The sequence below is a fragment of the Callithrix jacchus genome, chromosome 5 (genome assembly GCF_049354715.1).
Source record: "Callithrix jacchus isolate 240 chromosome 5, calJac240_pri, whole genome shotgun sequence".
Taxonomy (NCBI): Eukaryota; Metazoa; Chordata; class Mammalia; order Primates; family Cebidae; genus Callithrix; species Callithrix jacchus.
Genome location: NC_133506.1, coordinates 62,365,216 through 62,381,763, shown reverse-complemented (window position 1 = coordinate 62,381,763; position 16,548 = coordinate 62,365,216). Strand labels below are relative to the sequence as shown.

The window sequence follows — 16,548 nt, the reverse complement described above, 5'->3', positions numbered from 1 at the left end:
TTGCTTGAACATTAATGTGTCATCTGTATCACTTTTTTCCCCTCTGAAAGGTTTTTACGAAGCACATTCATTGTGAACAGAAATAGTTAGATTTTAGGAATTTTGGGAAGATTTGAATCTGAAAGGTTTTTTTTTTAATTCATTGACATATTCGTATCTAAAGAAAATCTAAAAGTTGTTATCAGTGTCTTAAAAAAAAAAAAAAGACCAGACATGGTGGCTTATGCTTGTATATAATATCCTAGCACTGTGGGAGGCCAAGGCAGGATTACTTGAGGCCAGGAATTCAGACCACCTTGGTTAACATAGTGAGACCCTGTCTGTATGGAGAAAAAAAAAAAAAAAAAAAGAGATAGGAGAGTCCATAAGGCACAACCTAATTTTTAAAATTAAAATTAACATGCATATTAGTCAGAGTATGAATTGTGGATTACGAGATGCCATTGGCACTTCACTCTTTTTTGAGACAGTGTCTCTGTCACCCAGGCTGTGCAATGGTGCGATCATGGCTCACCTAAACTTCCCAGACTCAGGCGATTCTCCCACCTCAGCTTTCTAAGTAGCTGGGACTGCAGGCAAGCACCACCAGAGACAGCTAATTTTTGTTGTTGTTGTTGCTGTTTTTGATAGAGATGGGTTTTGCCAGGTTGCCCAGGTGGTGTCACAAGCACCTTCTAGCCCTTAGTGTTTGCTACACTTTTGTAGTCTTGAGAATGGCTTTTTTCCCCTTTCGATTTAACAGTTTTTAAGAAACAAATGGCAGGCTTTCCCATGGCTTCTTCTCAAAGCATTTCAGGTAAACTGATAGCTGCATTTTGATTATGTTCAGGGCCTGTCCTCTCACAGGAATTTGGACTAGGATTTACTGATTTCACCTAGGAATAGTGTAGAGTAGAATAAAGTATGGAGACATGCCTGTAATCCCAGCTACCTGGGAGGCTGAGGCAGGAGTGTCACCTGAACCTGAGAGGTGGAGGTTGCAGTGAGCCGAGATTGCACTTCAATGGGCAACAAGAGCAAACTCCATCTCAAAAAAAAAGAAAGTGTGGTCAGGTTAAAACAGCAAATTTGGGCCTTAAAAAACATTTCTCTCTTACTATGAACATTCAGTTCTTAAAATGTTTCAAGTTGTCTGGTAAGCCACATTTTCATTATTTAAAAAAGAAACCTCAGCCAGGTGCAGTGGGTCACACCTGTAATCCCAGCCCTTTGGGAGGCTGAGGTGGATGGATCACCAGAGGTCAGGTATTCCAGACCAGCCTGACCAACATGGTGAAACCCCATCTCTACTAAAAATACAAAAAATTAGCCGGGGGCTGTGGGAGTGGCAGGTGTCTGTAGTCTCAACTACTAGGGAGGCTGAGGCAGAAGAATCGCTTGAACCCAGGAGGCGGAGGTTGCAGTGAGCCAAGATCGCACCATTGCCCTCCAGCCTGGGCGACTAGCAAGACTCGATACTAAAAAAGAAAAAGGCCAGGCGCGGTGGCTCACGCCTGTAATCCCAGCACTTTGGGAGGCTGAGGCAGGCAGATCACAAGCAAGAGATCGAGACCATCCTGGCCAACATGGTGAAATCCCATCTCTACTAAATATTCAAAAAAATTAGCCGGGCGTGGTGGCATGTGCCTGTGGTCCCAGCTACTTGGGAGGCTGAGGCGGAAGAATCGCTTGAACCCAGGAGGTGGAGGTTGCAGTGAGCCGAGACTGTGCCACTACACTCCAGCCTGGCCACAGACCAAGACTCCATCTCAAAAGAAAAAGAAACCTCATGAGTCACATAAAAAGTTGCCCCCAAGGCCTTGGAGGTCATACGGCCTATTGTAACTACTCTGTGTTGCTGCAGGGAAGTGTAAAGCTGTGCGTGAGCAAGTGTGGCTGTGCTGCAGTAAAACTTTATAAAAAGTAGCTGGCCGGGCGCAGTGGCTCAAGCCTATAATCAATCCCAGCACTTTGAGAGGCCAAGGCGGGTGGATCACGAGGTCAAGAGATCAAGACCATCCTGGTCAACATAGTGAAACCCCATCTCTACTAAAAATACAATAAATTAGCTGGGCATGGTGGCGCGTGCCTGTAATCCCAGCTACTCAGGAGGCTGAGGCAAGAGAATTGCCCGAACCCAGGAGGCAGAGGTTGTGGTGAGCTCAGATCGCGCCATTGCACTCCAGCTGGGTAATCAGAGCGAAACTCCTTCTCAAAAAAAAAAAGTAGCAGCAGGCCAGGTTTGACCTGAAGCCTATAGTTTGCTGACCCATCAACTAAACAAATTCTCTAACGCTGGAATTAGGACTGTTTGTGGGTTGCATCACTTTCACTTGCTTATGTATACCTGCACTTAAGAAACAATATTTAATGGAAAATGATCTCTCATCTGTGTAGTGAATTACAGACCCTGTTATATTTAAAAAAAAAAAAAACTAGACAACTCATTTGTCTGGATCTGAAATTAAAATCACTTAAAATGTGTCTGAGAACGTCTATACTTGGCCATCGAGACTATGCAAGTGAAAAGTAACTCTTGTGAGCTGCTGATGTGGACGCTATTATAATTTTTTCCCAAGATGGATTCGTTACAATACTGCATTTTTTTGGAAAGTTTGAACTGAAAATGGGTATGTTACTTAGAACCTTGTCCTAGTACCCCCAAACCCTTGAGTCAGTGTTTGAGGAGAGTGCTGGTCATGATCATTGCAGCTTTGAATCCCCTGTTCTGTGTTCTGCTTCTGGGCTAGATCTCTGCAAACCAGCAGGAAGGGGAATTAAAGCTCGTGGGAGAAAGGGACAGCTCCTGTGTCTGCCTCTGCTGAGCAGTATGGTCCAGGCAATTTGGCTTCCAGTGCACAGTTTCCCCCATGCTCCTAGAATTAGCCTCAGTGCAGCCCCTTAGAGATAAGGGGCCAGGAGGCAGGCCTCCTTCATCTCCCTACTGTGCCCCCCTTCAGACTTCTAAATTCTATTCATCCCAATCTTTTCCCCTTTGTTACCCAAACCCTAAGGGGGTGGTATTTGTTCACTATAGCTGCTACCTCAGTGAGACTACTGACTTTTGTTTTTAGAGACAGAGTCTTGCTCTGTCACCAGGCTGGAGTGCAGTGACGCCATCTCAGCTCACTGCAACCTCTGCCTCCCAGGTTCAAGGAATTCTCCTGCCTCAGCCTCATGAGTAGATGGGACTACAGGAGCATGCCTCCACACCCAGCTAATTTTTTGTATTTTTAGTAGAGACTGGGTTTCACCATGTTGGCCAGGATGACCTAAATCTTTTGACCTAATGATCCCCCTGCCTCAGCCTCCCAAAGTGCTGGGATTACAGGTGTGAGCCACCATGCCCAGCCTTGATTTTTTTTTCTTTTTTTTTTTGAGTCTCACTCTGTTATCCAGGCTGGAGTGTAGTGGCACAATCTTGGCTTACTGTAACTTCCACCTCCTGGGTTTAAGCAATTCTCCTGACTCAGCCTCCCTGATAGCTGGGATTACCTGCCACCATGCCCAGCTAATTTTTGCATTTTGCTAGAGATGGGGTTTCACAGTGTTGACCAAGGTGGTCTCAAACCTCTGCTTTCAAGCAATCCACTCGCCTCGGACTCACAAAGTGCTCTGATTACAGGCATGAGCGACCATGCCTGGCCAGTTTTTTTTTTTTTTTTTTTGGCAGCACTTTTGTTTTTCCTACACAATGATGTGTTGCTGGGGCCTAAAGTTCTCACATAAGAGGAAAAAAAACAAAATGTGCTGTCTCAAAGAATGGAGAATTGCGAACAAGAAAACCTCACATAAATTAAAAGGATGAATACATTTATGGGTGGAAATGCAAACTGCTTCTACCTCAACACAAGTAGCAGCTCATGGTGTTCTAGCAGGAAAACCGCTAAGAAAGGAAACTGGGTCCTACGGCTTGGACTTTTCCGACCCTGATAGTCCGGCAAGGCAGAGACAATCAGTTCAGGAGCCCTTACCAGCCTCTACAGAAATCCCAGAGCACTCAGCCCTGACACATTAACACCCTGCACAGATTGGAGACGGCTGGACACACAGACCGACCAAGCCACCGACTTGTCTTCCAGAAGCCAGTTCTTACGTCAGCCACGAGGTGACCAAGCCACAGGTAATAAGGGTTGAAATCAAAAATATGTGTAGGGCATTAAATACCACAGATTTTTAAGTCAGATATCCATGCATAAGAAAATATGATGGCTATCATTTAAACTTGAATACAAGGTCAAAATCAGCAACAAGTTCTACAATCCAGTGCTGATATCAGATACAAACTTCAAGGATAATTTTTTTGAAGGCTTATTCTACTTTTGTGAGGCTAGCATGAGGTATATGCGTTTGCCAGGGGCGAATTTATACTTCAGAATTAACCCATGCAGCAAATGCCACAAGTCAGCTCACAGTCCATTTGTGGTGGACGACGGTGGAGCTCAACTCTTCATACTCCTGCTTGCTGACCTACATCTGCTGGAAGGTGGAGAGTGAGGCCAGGATGGAGCCGCTGATCCACATTGAGTACTTGCACTCACAGGGAAGCACAGTGATCTTGATCTTCATGCTGCTGTGCACCAGGGCAGTGATCTCCGTCTGCATCCTGTCGGGATGCCAGGGTACATGTGGTCCCGCCAGACAGCACCGTGTTGGCATACAGGTCTTTGCAGATGTCCACGTCACACTTCATGATGAAGTTGAAGGTGGTCTCGTGGATGCTGCAAGATTCCATACCCAGGAAGGAAGGCTGTAACAGTGCCTCCAGACACTGGAACTGCTCGTTGCCAATGGCGATGACCTGCCATCGGGCAGCTCACAGCTCTTCTCCAAGGAGGAGGAGGATGTGGCAGTGGCCATGTCATGGCCAGCCAGGTCCAGATACATGGGGAGGGCATAGCCCTCATAGATAGGCACCATGTGGTGGCCACCTCCAGGGTCCAGGACAATGCTAGTGGTGTGCCCAGAGGTGTAGAGGGACAGCATGGCCTGGATGGCCACATATGTGGCCCAGGTGTTGAAGGTCTAAACATGATCTGAGTCATCTTCTCTCTGTTAGCCTTGGGGCTCAGGGGGTCTTTGGTCAGCAGCACCAGGTGCTCCTCTAGAACCACATGCGGTTTATTGCGGGTGTGGTGCCAGATCTTCTCCATGTTGTCTGCATTAGTCTGTTTTCACACTGCTGATAAAGACATACCCAAGACTGGACAATTTACAAAAGAAAGAGGTTTAATGGACTTACAGTTCCACCTGGCTCGGGAGACCTCACAATCATGGCAGAAGGCAAGGAGGAACAAGTCACATCTTACATGGATGGCAGCAGGCAGAGAGAGAGAGAGAGAGAGAGAGAGAGCTTGTGCAGGGAAACTCCTGTTTTAAAAACCACCAGATCTTGTGAGATGTATTCACTATCATGAGAACAGCATGGGAAAGACCTGCCTCCATGATTAAATCCCCCTCCCCCAGTTCCTCCCATGACACGTGAGAACTGTGGGAGTTACAACTGAAGATGAGATTTGGATGGAAACACAGCCAAACCACATGCCAAAGCCACTGTCAGTGATGAATGTGATGATCTCTTCTTCCATTGTGATTGGCAGAGGAGTGGGGCAGTGGAGTGGTGGGTGCACAGGAGACCAGGAGTTAATTTTGAAAATCTCAGGGCCGGGTGCAGTGGCTCAAGCCTGTAATCCCAGCACTTTGGGAGGCCGAGGCGGGTGGATCACGAGGTCAAGAGATCAAGACCATCCTGGTCAACATGGTGAAACCCCGTCTCTCCTAAAAACACAAAAAATTAGCTGGGCATGGTGGCGTGTGCCTGTAATCCCAGCTACTCAGGAGGCTGAGGCAGGAGAATTGCCTGAACCCAGGAGGTGGAGGTTGCGGTGAGCCGAGATTGCCCCATTGCACTCCAGCCTGGGTAACAAGAGCGAAACTGCATCTCAAAAAAAAAAAAAAGAAAGAAAATCTCAGGCCGGGTGCGGTGGCTCAAGCCTGTAATCCCAGCACTTTGGGAGGCCGAGGTGGGTGGATCACAAGGTCAAGAGATCGAGACCATCCTGGTCAACAAGGTGAAACCCCATCTCTACTAAAAATAAAAAAATTAGCTGGGCGTGGTGGTGCACGCCTGTAGTCCCAGCTACTCGGGAGGCTGAGGCAGGAGAATTGCTTGAACCCAGAAGGCAGAGGTTTCCGTGAGCCAAGATAGCACCACTTCACTCCAGCCTGGGGGACAGAGAGAGACTCCATCTCTCAGATGGAGTCTCAGAAAAAAAAAAAAAAAAAAAAGTGGCTGGGCGCAGTGGCTCACGCCTGTAATCCCAGCACTTTGGGAGGCCAAGGTCAGGATATTGAGACCAGCCTGGCTAACACGGTAAAGACCCGTCTCTACTAAAAATACAAAAATTAGCCAGGCGTAGTGGCTTGTACCTATACTCCCAGCTACTCGGGAGGCTGAAGCAGGAGAATTGCTTGAACCTGGCAGGCAGAGTTTGCAGTGAGCTGAGATTGCACCACTACACTCCAGTCTGGGCTACAGAGCAAGACTCCGTCTCAAAAACAACAACAAAAAAGAAACAAAAATGAAGTTTTGGGTTTGTAAATCCTAAGTTTCTGGGTTGCAACCTGAATTAGTAGCCACTTTGTGGAAGGTGATGTTATTTGCACCTAAGTCTGAGCAGTTGCAAAGGGGGCAGAGAAAACAAATGACTTGTAAGTCACATATCTGTGAATAAGAAAATATGATGGCTATGTTTTAAGTAATTGAATTACTTAATGATAGTAAACAAAGACAAAATCCTATTTGTATCTTTTCCTAACATTCAAGGCTGAAACCAAAGAACTTAAATTGCAAAAAGCATTTACTAAGTCTGAATCCATAGACTGGCTGTAGAGTTGATTGTTAGACTAAAGTTTATATACTTGATATTTCATAGACACTTAGTAGTAGATTAAACCACAAAAGGCATAGCAGACGAATTCTAATTGGTGGAGGGAGGTTAATTTTTAAAAGCTTACAGAAATTGCCATGGTAAAAAATATTAAATTAATCCTAATGGCCTTTATTGGACCACTGATAATTCATACCTCGCAACCGACCAGATGCCTTACGTGCAGAGTTAATTGTCTAATTACCTAAAACCTGAACTTAGAAATTGTGCATGGGCCCAGCACGGTGGCTCACGCCTGTAATCCCAGCACTTTGGGAGGCCAAGGCGGGCAGATTATGAAGTCAAGAGATTGAGACCATACTGGCCAACATGGTGAAAGTCCGTCTCTACTAAAAATACAAAAATTAGCTGGGCATGATGGTACACGCCTGTAGTCCCAGCTACTTGGGAGGCTGAGGCAGGAGAATCGCTTGAACCCAGGAGGCGGAGGTTGCAGTGAGCCAAGGTCATGCCATTGCACTCCAGCCTGGTGACAAAGTGAGACTCTGTCTCAAAAAAAAAAAGAAATTGTGCATTAATCTCACCTTCTGAAATGTTACTCATTGCTTGCTGACTTTCTGTTGCAGAATATTCAGGAGACCGAGGAGGATTTTATTAAGTTGGCCATCGGTTTAGCGGATTAGCATCTCAAGGCTGAGCGCCAAAGACAGGGCTTGGCTTTTTATACATCCAGGATGATGTAGCAGCTAACAGGTTTACAGAAGCCAGAACAAAGAATAGTTAATCTGTTACATATCCTGTGACATACGTTACATTTGAAAATAGCATTTTTTTTTTCTTAGACAATGTCGCTCTGTCACCAGGCACCAGGCTGGAGTGCAATGGTGTGATGGCTCACTGCAACCTCCAACTCCCGGGTTCAAGCAATCCTCCTGTCTCAGCCTCCCAAGTGGCTGGGACTACAGGTGCATGCCACCACACCCAGCTAATTTTTGTGTTTTTTTTTTTTTTTGAGACGGAGTTTCACTGTTGTTACCCAGACTGGAGTGCAATGGCATGATCTCGGCTCACCGCGACCTCCGCCTCCTGGGTTCAAGCAATTCTCCTGTGTCAGCCTCCCGAGTAGCTAGGACTACAGGCACGCACCACCATGCCCAGCTAATTTTTGTATTTTAGTAGAGACGGGGTTTCACCTTGTTGACCAGGATGGTCTCAATCTCTTGACCTCGTGATCCACCCACCTCGGCCTCCCAAAGTGCTGGGATTATAGGTGTGAGCCACCGCGCCCGGCCAATTTTTGTATTTTTTAGTAGAGACACGGTTTCACCATGTTGGCCAGGATGGTTTCCATCTCTTGACCTCGTGATCCACCTGCCTCGGCCTCCCAAAGAGCTGGGATTATAGGAGTGAGCCACCGCGTCCGGCCGAAAATAGCATTTTGAGAAACATGTTGCACATTATTTGCGTGTTATCTTGCCCTGTGACCTTGCAGCTGGTCTGCAAGAAAAACAGGAGTCTTGAGATGCCTGGGGACTTTACTGAGAATGTGCGGAGAATAGATAAGGTAGGTTTTACAGGGAGTTCGTTAATTTCAAGCAGAGCTGGGGGTCAGGTTTTATATTGAACACAACACAGTAAACTTTATTATGCAGCAATTACAGACTACTATTGATATTATTTAATTTCCCTCTTCATTTCAGCAGCTGGCCAGACTCCTAAACTGTTCAAAACATCTAAAAACAGGGAATGTTTTCTCAGTTGCTGGAAAAAACAAAAGTTTAGATCATTAATTATTTTTATAACAGGGAATCAATTATAGTAACTTTAAAATAATGAGATGTGATTTAAAATGTTAAATGAAATACAAATGAAATACACCATTTCTTCTTGAAACTGAAAACTAACAGTCATTGACACGTGTTTTGACTGAAAGAGAAAAGCCCAGCTGTATCCTCCAGCTACATCAGAGCCCTTGTGGCTAAGGGTACATATAAAAACTCATTCAGAAATTGAATGAGATGTGACTTTTCCCTACCACTTGGCTATATGGTCCTGGCAACTGACAGCTTGGAAGTGATTTATCAATTTGGATACTCAGCTGTAATGAAGTCTCTTGGTTTAGTAGTCGTAAGGCAGAAAAGCATCAAGAAATCTTAATTCTGGCTGGTCTGATGGTAGTGGGTTATCAGAACTTATTAACATTAGTGTCAGTAAAGTTGGTATACAACCCCCGACTGCTAAATTTGACTGGCTTAAAAAATATATATATTAATTCTGATTTTGCATATTTCAGTGGTGGAAAAAACATGTTCTGGATTCTATGAGTGCCAGGCAGTAGCATGTCCAGAGCTTCTGGAATCATTTCATACAATTTCCATTATGGGATAGAAGCTGAAATTAACACTGCATACCATTTGGTTGTGAATTGTTGGATGTTATTGACATCTGTGCTTTCTGAATGTTACTGCTGAGTTTCAATTGTCATTCCCATGAGAATGGGCACATTTTCCAACTTCTAAGATGTCTCTTTTGTTGCATGTCCTTGAAAGTTTATACCCCATGAGAGCCCAATTTAATTAACCTTTGGTACAATTCACTGGGGGCAAAGATTTGGCAGTAGTTAATTTTTTAAAAGATTTATAGGTTTGAGAAAGTGGTACCAAAAGACGTAGGTGGCAGAAGCCAGTGGTGCTGGGAAAGATGTTTACGGTCTAAATTGAGCCCAGCTGTGGTGAATGTGGTGCATGCACATTGGCTTTTACTGGAAATGCAGTGGTTGAATAACCTTCCTCCATTAGCCTATCACCATGGGAATAAGGATAATCTGAGCAAGGTGGTGACCTCCACTAACTGAAAAAGGTAATTCCTGGAATTCAAGTTACAAAGTGAAAAAAACCTTGTGCTTGACTTAAATCCTCATTAACAAATATTAATGTTTCCAGAACACTAACTACTAAGAGAAAATGGGCAAATACAGGATTACAAAATAAACCAGAAAAAGAAAAAACTTCTGTCTTCCCAATAGAATATACAACTATTTTTTTAAAAAAGACATTCATTTTGTTAAATAAAAACAGCTATGGTCACTAATTGAAACTTGTGGGAAGTTTTGTAAGTTCTTTGCTTGTTAGTGTGGAAATCAGTTAATCAAATTTGTATTCAGAAGTGTAGATGCAGCCATTTTCGGTGTGAATCCTTTGCACTTTGACAAATGCTGGAAATGTTTTCTTTTAGAAAAATTGTTAAACACAGAGACAAGGTGGCTGCAAACATTTCTTGCCCCTTTTCATGAAGGCTCTCAAAGCATCTTGTGAACTGAATAAGATTTGTGTCTGCACTGTTCATGGTGAGCGTTCCAAATCAGTATACCCTTGTGGGGTTTTTGCTTCAGAAATTGCCTTGTGGCAGGGCATGGTGGTTCATGCCTATAATCCTAGCACTTTGGGAGGCCAAGGCAGGCAGATCGCTTGAGTTCAGCCTGGACAACATGGTGAGATCCTGTCCCTACCAAAAAAAAAAAAAAAAAATTATCCAGGCATGGCAGGGCCCGACTGTAATCCCAGCTACCTAGGAGGCAGAGGTGGAAGGATCGCTTGAGCATGGGAGATTGTGCCACTGCACTCCAGACTAGGCAACAGAAGACCCTCAAAGTAATAATAAAAATAAGTTTTAAAAAATTACCCTGTAAGGCCGGGCTCACGCCTGTAATTCCAGCACTTTGGGAGGCAGAGGCAGGTGGATCACCTGAGGTCAAGAGTTCGAGACCAGCCTGACCAACATGGTGAAACCCCATGTCTACAAATAATACAAAAATTAGCTGTGCATAGTGGCAGGTGCCTGTAATCCCAGCTACTCTGGAGGCTGAGGCAGGAGAATGACTTGAACCTGGGAGGAGGAGGTTGCAGTGAGCAGAGATCTCACCACTGCACTCCAGCCTGGGCAACAGAGCAAGACTCTGTCTCAAAAAAAAAAAAAAAAAAAAAAAAAAAAAATCACCCTGTAACTTACTATCTTAAGTTTGCGCTGTCCAACAGCAGGAAGAATTGGCTTGATAAGAATAATTAAACACGTAAAGGCAATGCCTAATCTCATAATGCCACCCCGTATTCCTTAATCTTTATCAAACCACTAGAAGATGGCAGAAAACACAAACTGCAATTTCGTTCTTTTCTCGTGTCCCTTTTTCAAAACATCATGGATTTCAAAAACACAACCACCCACTGTGGTTTCACCTCTGTGATTTCAAAAACACAACCACCCACTTTTTTCTATTCCTGAGGAGTATATTCTGGACCCTGCGGGAACCATAGCCTCGCGGGGAAGGGGGGCGGGGGGGGGGTGTGCAGCGCGCCCAAGCCGGTTGGGCTGTGATTCCCATCTTTTTCTTTTTTGAGACGGAGTTTCGCTCGTTACCCCGTTACCCAGGCTGGAGTGCAATGGCACAATCTCGGCTCATCACAACCTCCGCCTCCTGGGTTCAAACAATTCTCCTGCCTCAGCCTCCTGAGTAGCTGGGACTACAGGCGCGCGCCACCATGCCCAGCTAAATTCTGTAATTTTTTTTTTGAGACGGAGTTTCGCTCTCGTTACCCAGGCTGGAGTGCAATGGCGCGATCTCCGCTAACCGCAACCTCCGCCTCCTGGGTTCAGGCAATTCTCCTGCCTCAGCCTCCTGAGTAGCTGGGATTACAGGCACGCGCCACCATGCCCAGCTAATTTTTTGTATTTTTAGTAGAGACGGGGTTTCACCATGTTGACCAGGATGGTCTTGATCTCCTGATCTCGTGATCCACCCGCCTCGGCCTCCCAAAGTGCTGGGATTATAGGCATGAGCCACCGCCCGGCCGTGATTCCCATCTCTCAGGGCTTCACTGGAAGGATCCACACTACATCACAAATTAATGGCTTTACAATTAAATTTTTTTTTGGAGACGGAGTCTTGCTCTGTCGCCCAGGCTGGAGTGCAGTGGCGCGATCTCGGCTCACTGCAACCTCCATCTCCTGGGTTCAAGTGATTCTCCTGCCTCAGCCTCCGGAGTAGCTGGGGTTACAGGCATCCACCACCATACCTGGTTAATTTTTTTGTATTTTTAGTAGAGACGGGGGTTTCACCAGGCTGGCCAGGCTGGTCTCGAACTGCTGACCTCAGGTGATCTGCTTACCTCGGCCTCCCAAAGTGCTGGGATTAAAGGCGTGAGCCACCGCACTCAGTCCATAATTAACTTTTAAGTAGCTAAACTTGAGTAATGGATGCTTACATTTTTAAAAATATTATTCAGGCCGGACGCTGTGCGTCACTCCTGTAATCCCAGCACGTTGGGAGGCCAAGGAAGGTGGATCACCTGGGGCCAGGAGTTCAAGACCAGCCTGGCGAAAACCCATCAACACAGCGAAACCCCTATCTACCAAAAAAAAACCAAAAAATTAGCTGGTTGTGGTGGCACGCACCTGTAATCCCAGCTACTCGGGAGGTTGAGGCAGAAGAAACGCTTGAACCCGGGAGGTGGAGACTGCAGTGAGCCGACATTGCATCAGTGCACTCCAGCCTGGGCAACAAGTGCGAAACTCCATTTCCAAAAAAAAAAAAAAAAAAAAAAATGTTATTCAGCTGGGCGCGGTGGCTCACGCCTTTAATCCCAACACTTTGGGAGGCCGAGGCAGGCAGATCGCCTGAGGTAGGGAGTTCGAGACCGGCCTGGCCAACATGGTGAAACCCCGCCTCTACTAAAAATACAAAAATTAGCCGGGTGTAGTGGCGGGTGCCTGTAGTCCCAACTACTTGGGAGACTGAGGCAGAATAGCTTGAAGCCAGGAGGCGGGGGTTGCGGTGAGCCGAGATCGCGCCATTGCACTCCAGCCTGGCGACAGAGCGAGACTCCGTCTCAAAAAAAAAAAAAAAAAGTATTCAATAACTGATTTTCATATTTTTAAAAAAGTTGGAGATGCACGGAGGGAGAAATAACGAATCCCACACAGGCGCGCACCCACACCGGTCCCGACTTCCGGAACCAACCTCCCCCGCGGCCTAGCCTTCCCCGCTTCACGTCACGGCCGTCGCCCGCATCTTCCACACCCTCAACGTAGGGAGAGGACAGGTTCCATCAGCAATTTAATACAAAACATTGGTGAAGCACAAAAAGAGAACCCGACAATCTCTTATAACGTTTTGTCTCTATTTTTCTCTTCTGTGTGGACAGGGAGCTTTATATTTGCCCTCAAATCTCTTTTGGAAATGGTTTTTAAGTTTCAGCATCCCCCCACATTTAATGAAATGGTTTCCCCTGAGCAGCCCTGCCCGGTGCGGTCTGAACCATTCGGAACTTCTCGGAGAGAGGCACCGGAATAGGGTCGGCGGGAAAGGTGGTTGTCGGGCAGGGCCCTTGCTTCCTTGTCAGACCTCGGAGTGGCAACACTCGGGATGTGTTCCTGAGCGTGCGGGAGCTGGCGAGGTCTGGCTCGCTTCGCGGTGCAGGACTAACTCTAACGGCTCCCGAGCCCCCACCTCAGAGCTAGGCGGTGGTACGGCCCGGAGAGTCACGCGCCTGGGTCTCCGCGGGGCTGAGGGACCACGGGTGAGTGTAGCCGTTCCTGGTTCTGCCAGCTCCCCTGCGAGCCCGAGCCGGGGCTGAGAGCCTCGGCACCCCGGCTGGCATCCCTGCCGTGGGCTCGGGAGCCTGCCTGTGATCCCGCGAGTCCGGGACCTGCAGCGACCACCTCCACGGCGCAGTCAGGGGCGGGGCTGGGACGCGGAGTAGGACCCCGGCTGCCTGGTGCAGATGTCCCGCAGGTCTGGATTGGGGAGCTGGTGGGCGGGGGCCTGAGAGGTTGGCGGAGGGGCATGACCGAGTTTGCGTTGGTCCCGGGTGGACGAGTAATGGGGGAGGGTTTAGGGTCAGAGTGCAGGGCGTCGCCGAGACCCTGAGATTTGTAGATAGGTTGGGGGCACGCCCATTAACCAAGTCTGTAGGGATGAGGACTTTGACCTGGGTTCAAACCCCGGGTCAAGGTCGTTGATTTATTCTCATTTGTCGTTACCATGAAACAGGACTGTTTGCCTTCCCTTTTCCCAGGTTTTGTCTTCGCTTTCTGTTTGGAAGAGAGGATGTGTGTCATCCTCTTCTCCCAGTTTGGCGTTCAGGAGGGCCCTCTAATGCGCTAATAGGGTAGCACCGTGCCATCCACGGAGGGTGGAAGACGGCGCTTCTCTCCAGTTGAGAGTATTGTCAGTCGTGTCTTTATCACCTGGAAAGAATTGATTGGCTTGTAGATTGAAGTCCAAGGTGTGGTCAGCAACAGTCATGGGGACACGGGAAGGAGGAGCTTGCTGGAATTAGGTACTGGCTCTCCAGCCTTTGGCCACAGCCAGTTTACTGCCAGATTATCACCGTGGTCATCAAAATTGAGTAATAGTGGCAGGTGACACTGTGTTTGCCCTTCTAGTGTCCAATATCAGGGAGCTCTGTGAATGGAAATCCCAGGGAATGGTGGAAATAGAACCACAGTGAGAGTGGGTCTGAGCTGGCAGTACTCCCCTGCAGAACTTTTCACCCTGGGCTTGTTGGGAATCCCAGCTGCTGACTTCATGAGGCTCCCCAGTGGGAGACTAGTTATAGAAGGTTTGTATCTGCAGGGTGTGGTGGCTGACGCCTGTAATCCCAGCACTTTGGGAGGCCGAGGTGGGTGGAACACGAGGTCAAGAGATGGAGACCATCCTCACCAACTTGTTGAAGCCTTGTCTCTACTAAAAATACAAAAAATTAGCTGGGCGTGGTGGTATGCACCTGTAGTCCCAGCTGCTTGGGAAGCTGAGGCAGGAGAATCACTTGCATCTGGGAGGCGGAGGTTGCAGTAAGCTGAGATCGTGCCGCTGCACCCCAGCCTCAGGCTGGCAACAGATCGAGAAGTTGTCTCAAAAAAAAAAAAAAAATAGCTGGGCATGGTGGCTTATGCCTGTAATCCTAGCTACTCGGGAGACTGAGGCAGGAGAACTAGGAAGTCGGAGGTTGCAGTCAGTCGAGATTGTGTCATTGCACTCCAGCCTGGTGACAGAGTGAGACTCTGTTTCAAGGAAAACAAAAAAGTATTTTTTTTTTTTGTTGTCCCCTGCTGGTTAAGAGCCATTATAGTGCCTTATTTATAGAGTGCCCTTAGTGTCCTCTTTTATTCTCCATGGTGCTATGAAAAGACCATAGGAAGTAGGGGTGAAATAGACCCAGGGCCAGGGCACACCACAGGTCAGGTGGTGAAGTAGGTCACTGTCCAGGTCCGGGACTCAGCCATTGTGGGAGGGGGATGTGGACAGACTACCACATCAGGGAATTTGAATACTGTCTTTGGGTGGGATGATGAAGAGATTCAGCCAGGAAATTTCAGTTTCCTCCGTAGGTTCTGGAAAGCTTGTTGGAAACAAAGACTCGTGAGACATACTCAAACCAGTTTGTTTTCTTCAGCAAACACCTGGTAGAGATTGGAATTGAAGAGTGAGTAAAGAACTGATCTCACGCTGCCCAGAATTCTGATTCCATGTGTAGTGTGAATCCTGAGAGGCCTCTGTTTCTCAGCTTTTGGGTAGTATTCAGAGAGGTCCGGTAACATTTGGTGTCACCTGGCTGGTGAGGACAGGCTCCCATGACCACAAAGCTAAGTGCTCTCTAGGGCACCTCCCTCTCTTTCAGGGGCTACCTGGGCCTCTGGCATGCATGATCCATGGAGTCAGAGCTCTCGCCCAACAAGTGCCTTTTTTTTTTTTTGAGACAATCTCACTCTGTCACCCAGGCTGGAGTGCAGTGGCGTGATCTCAGCTCACTGCTACCTCCACTTCCAGGTTCAAGTGATTCTCCTTGAGTAGGTGAGACTACAGGCATGTGCCACCAGGCCTGGCTAATTTTTGTATTTTTAGTGGAGGCTGGGTTTCACCATGTTGGCCTGGCTGGTCTCAAACTCCTGACCTCTGGTGATCTGCTCTTCTCAGCCTCCCAAAGTTCAGGGATTACAGGCTTAAGTCACTGCATTGGCGAGTGCTTTTCATTAAAAGGAAAAATGAGTAAGAGGAGCCCAAGTTTTGGCAGGGTGCGGTGGCTCACGCCTGTAATCCCACTTTGGGAGGCCAAGGTAGGATCACCTGAGGTCAGGAGTTCGAGACCAGCCTGGCCAACATGGCGAAACCCTTTCTCTACTAAAAATACAAAAATAATCTGGGCATGGTGGCACACGCCTGTAATTCCAGTTACTTGGGAAGCTGAGGCAGGAGAATCACTTGAACCTGGGAGCTGGAGGTGGCAGTGAGCTGAGATCATGCCACTGCACTCCAGCCTGGGCAACAGAATGAGACTCTGCCACCAAAAAACAAAGATTAGCCCACGTTGGCCCTGGGTGCTGGGAAGTCCTTGGCAACACTGCCTCTGGTTTCCCTCTCCCATTTGAGGAGGAAACTGCCAGACCTACAGCTGAAAGGTAATTGGTGTGATGTAGATGCTGCCAGAGCAACCCTGTAAGAAAGACGACTTGCTCAGTCACCCAGGCTGGAGTGCAGTGGTTTAGTCATGGCTCAATGCAGCCTTGACCTCCCAGGCTCAAGTGATCCTCCCAACTTAGTCCCCCAAGTAGCTTGGACTAGAGGTGTGTGTCACCACGCCTGGCTAATTTTTTTTTTTTTTGAGACGGAGTCTCGCTCTGTTGC

General features: G+C 47.3%; 1 protein-coding gene and 1 pseudogene across 37 annotated transcripts in view; one reads left to right on the top strand and one right to left on the bottom strand.

Annotated features, from left to right (window-relative positions):
- Nucleotides 1–4,305: 4,305 nt before the first annotated feature.
- LOC144582807 (actin, cytoplasmic 2 pseudogene) lies at nucleotides 4,306–5,567 on the bottom strand (annotated as a pseudogene).
- A 7,830-nt stretch (nucleotides 5,568–13,397) lies between these two features.
- The window catches only part of FLCN (folliculin), a 32,189-nt gene continuing 29,038 nt past the window's right edge, over nucleotides 13,398–16,548 (top strand). For 20 of the 37 annotated variants that reach the window (XR_013535333.1, XR_013535332.1, XR_013535336.1 and 17 more), the window contains exon 1: nucleotides 13,432–13,656. Coding sequence is in view for 2 of the 37 variants with exons in the window: in XM_078372240.1 (XP_078228366.1) it covers nucleotides 13,646–13,656 (11 nt within the window). In the remaining 35 variants the exon portion in view is untranslated. Of the gene's footprint in view, nucleotides 13,657–16,548 lie in introns of all 37 variants that reach the window. The other 17 variants (XR_004743049.3, XR_013535328.1, XR_004743048.3 and 14 more) reach the window with 1 other exon arrangement.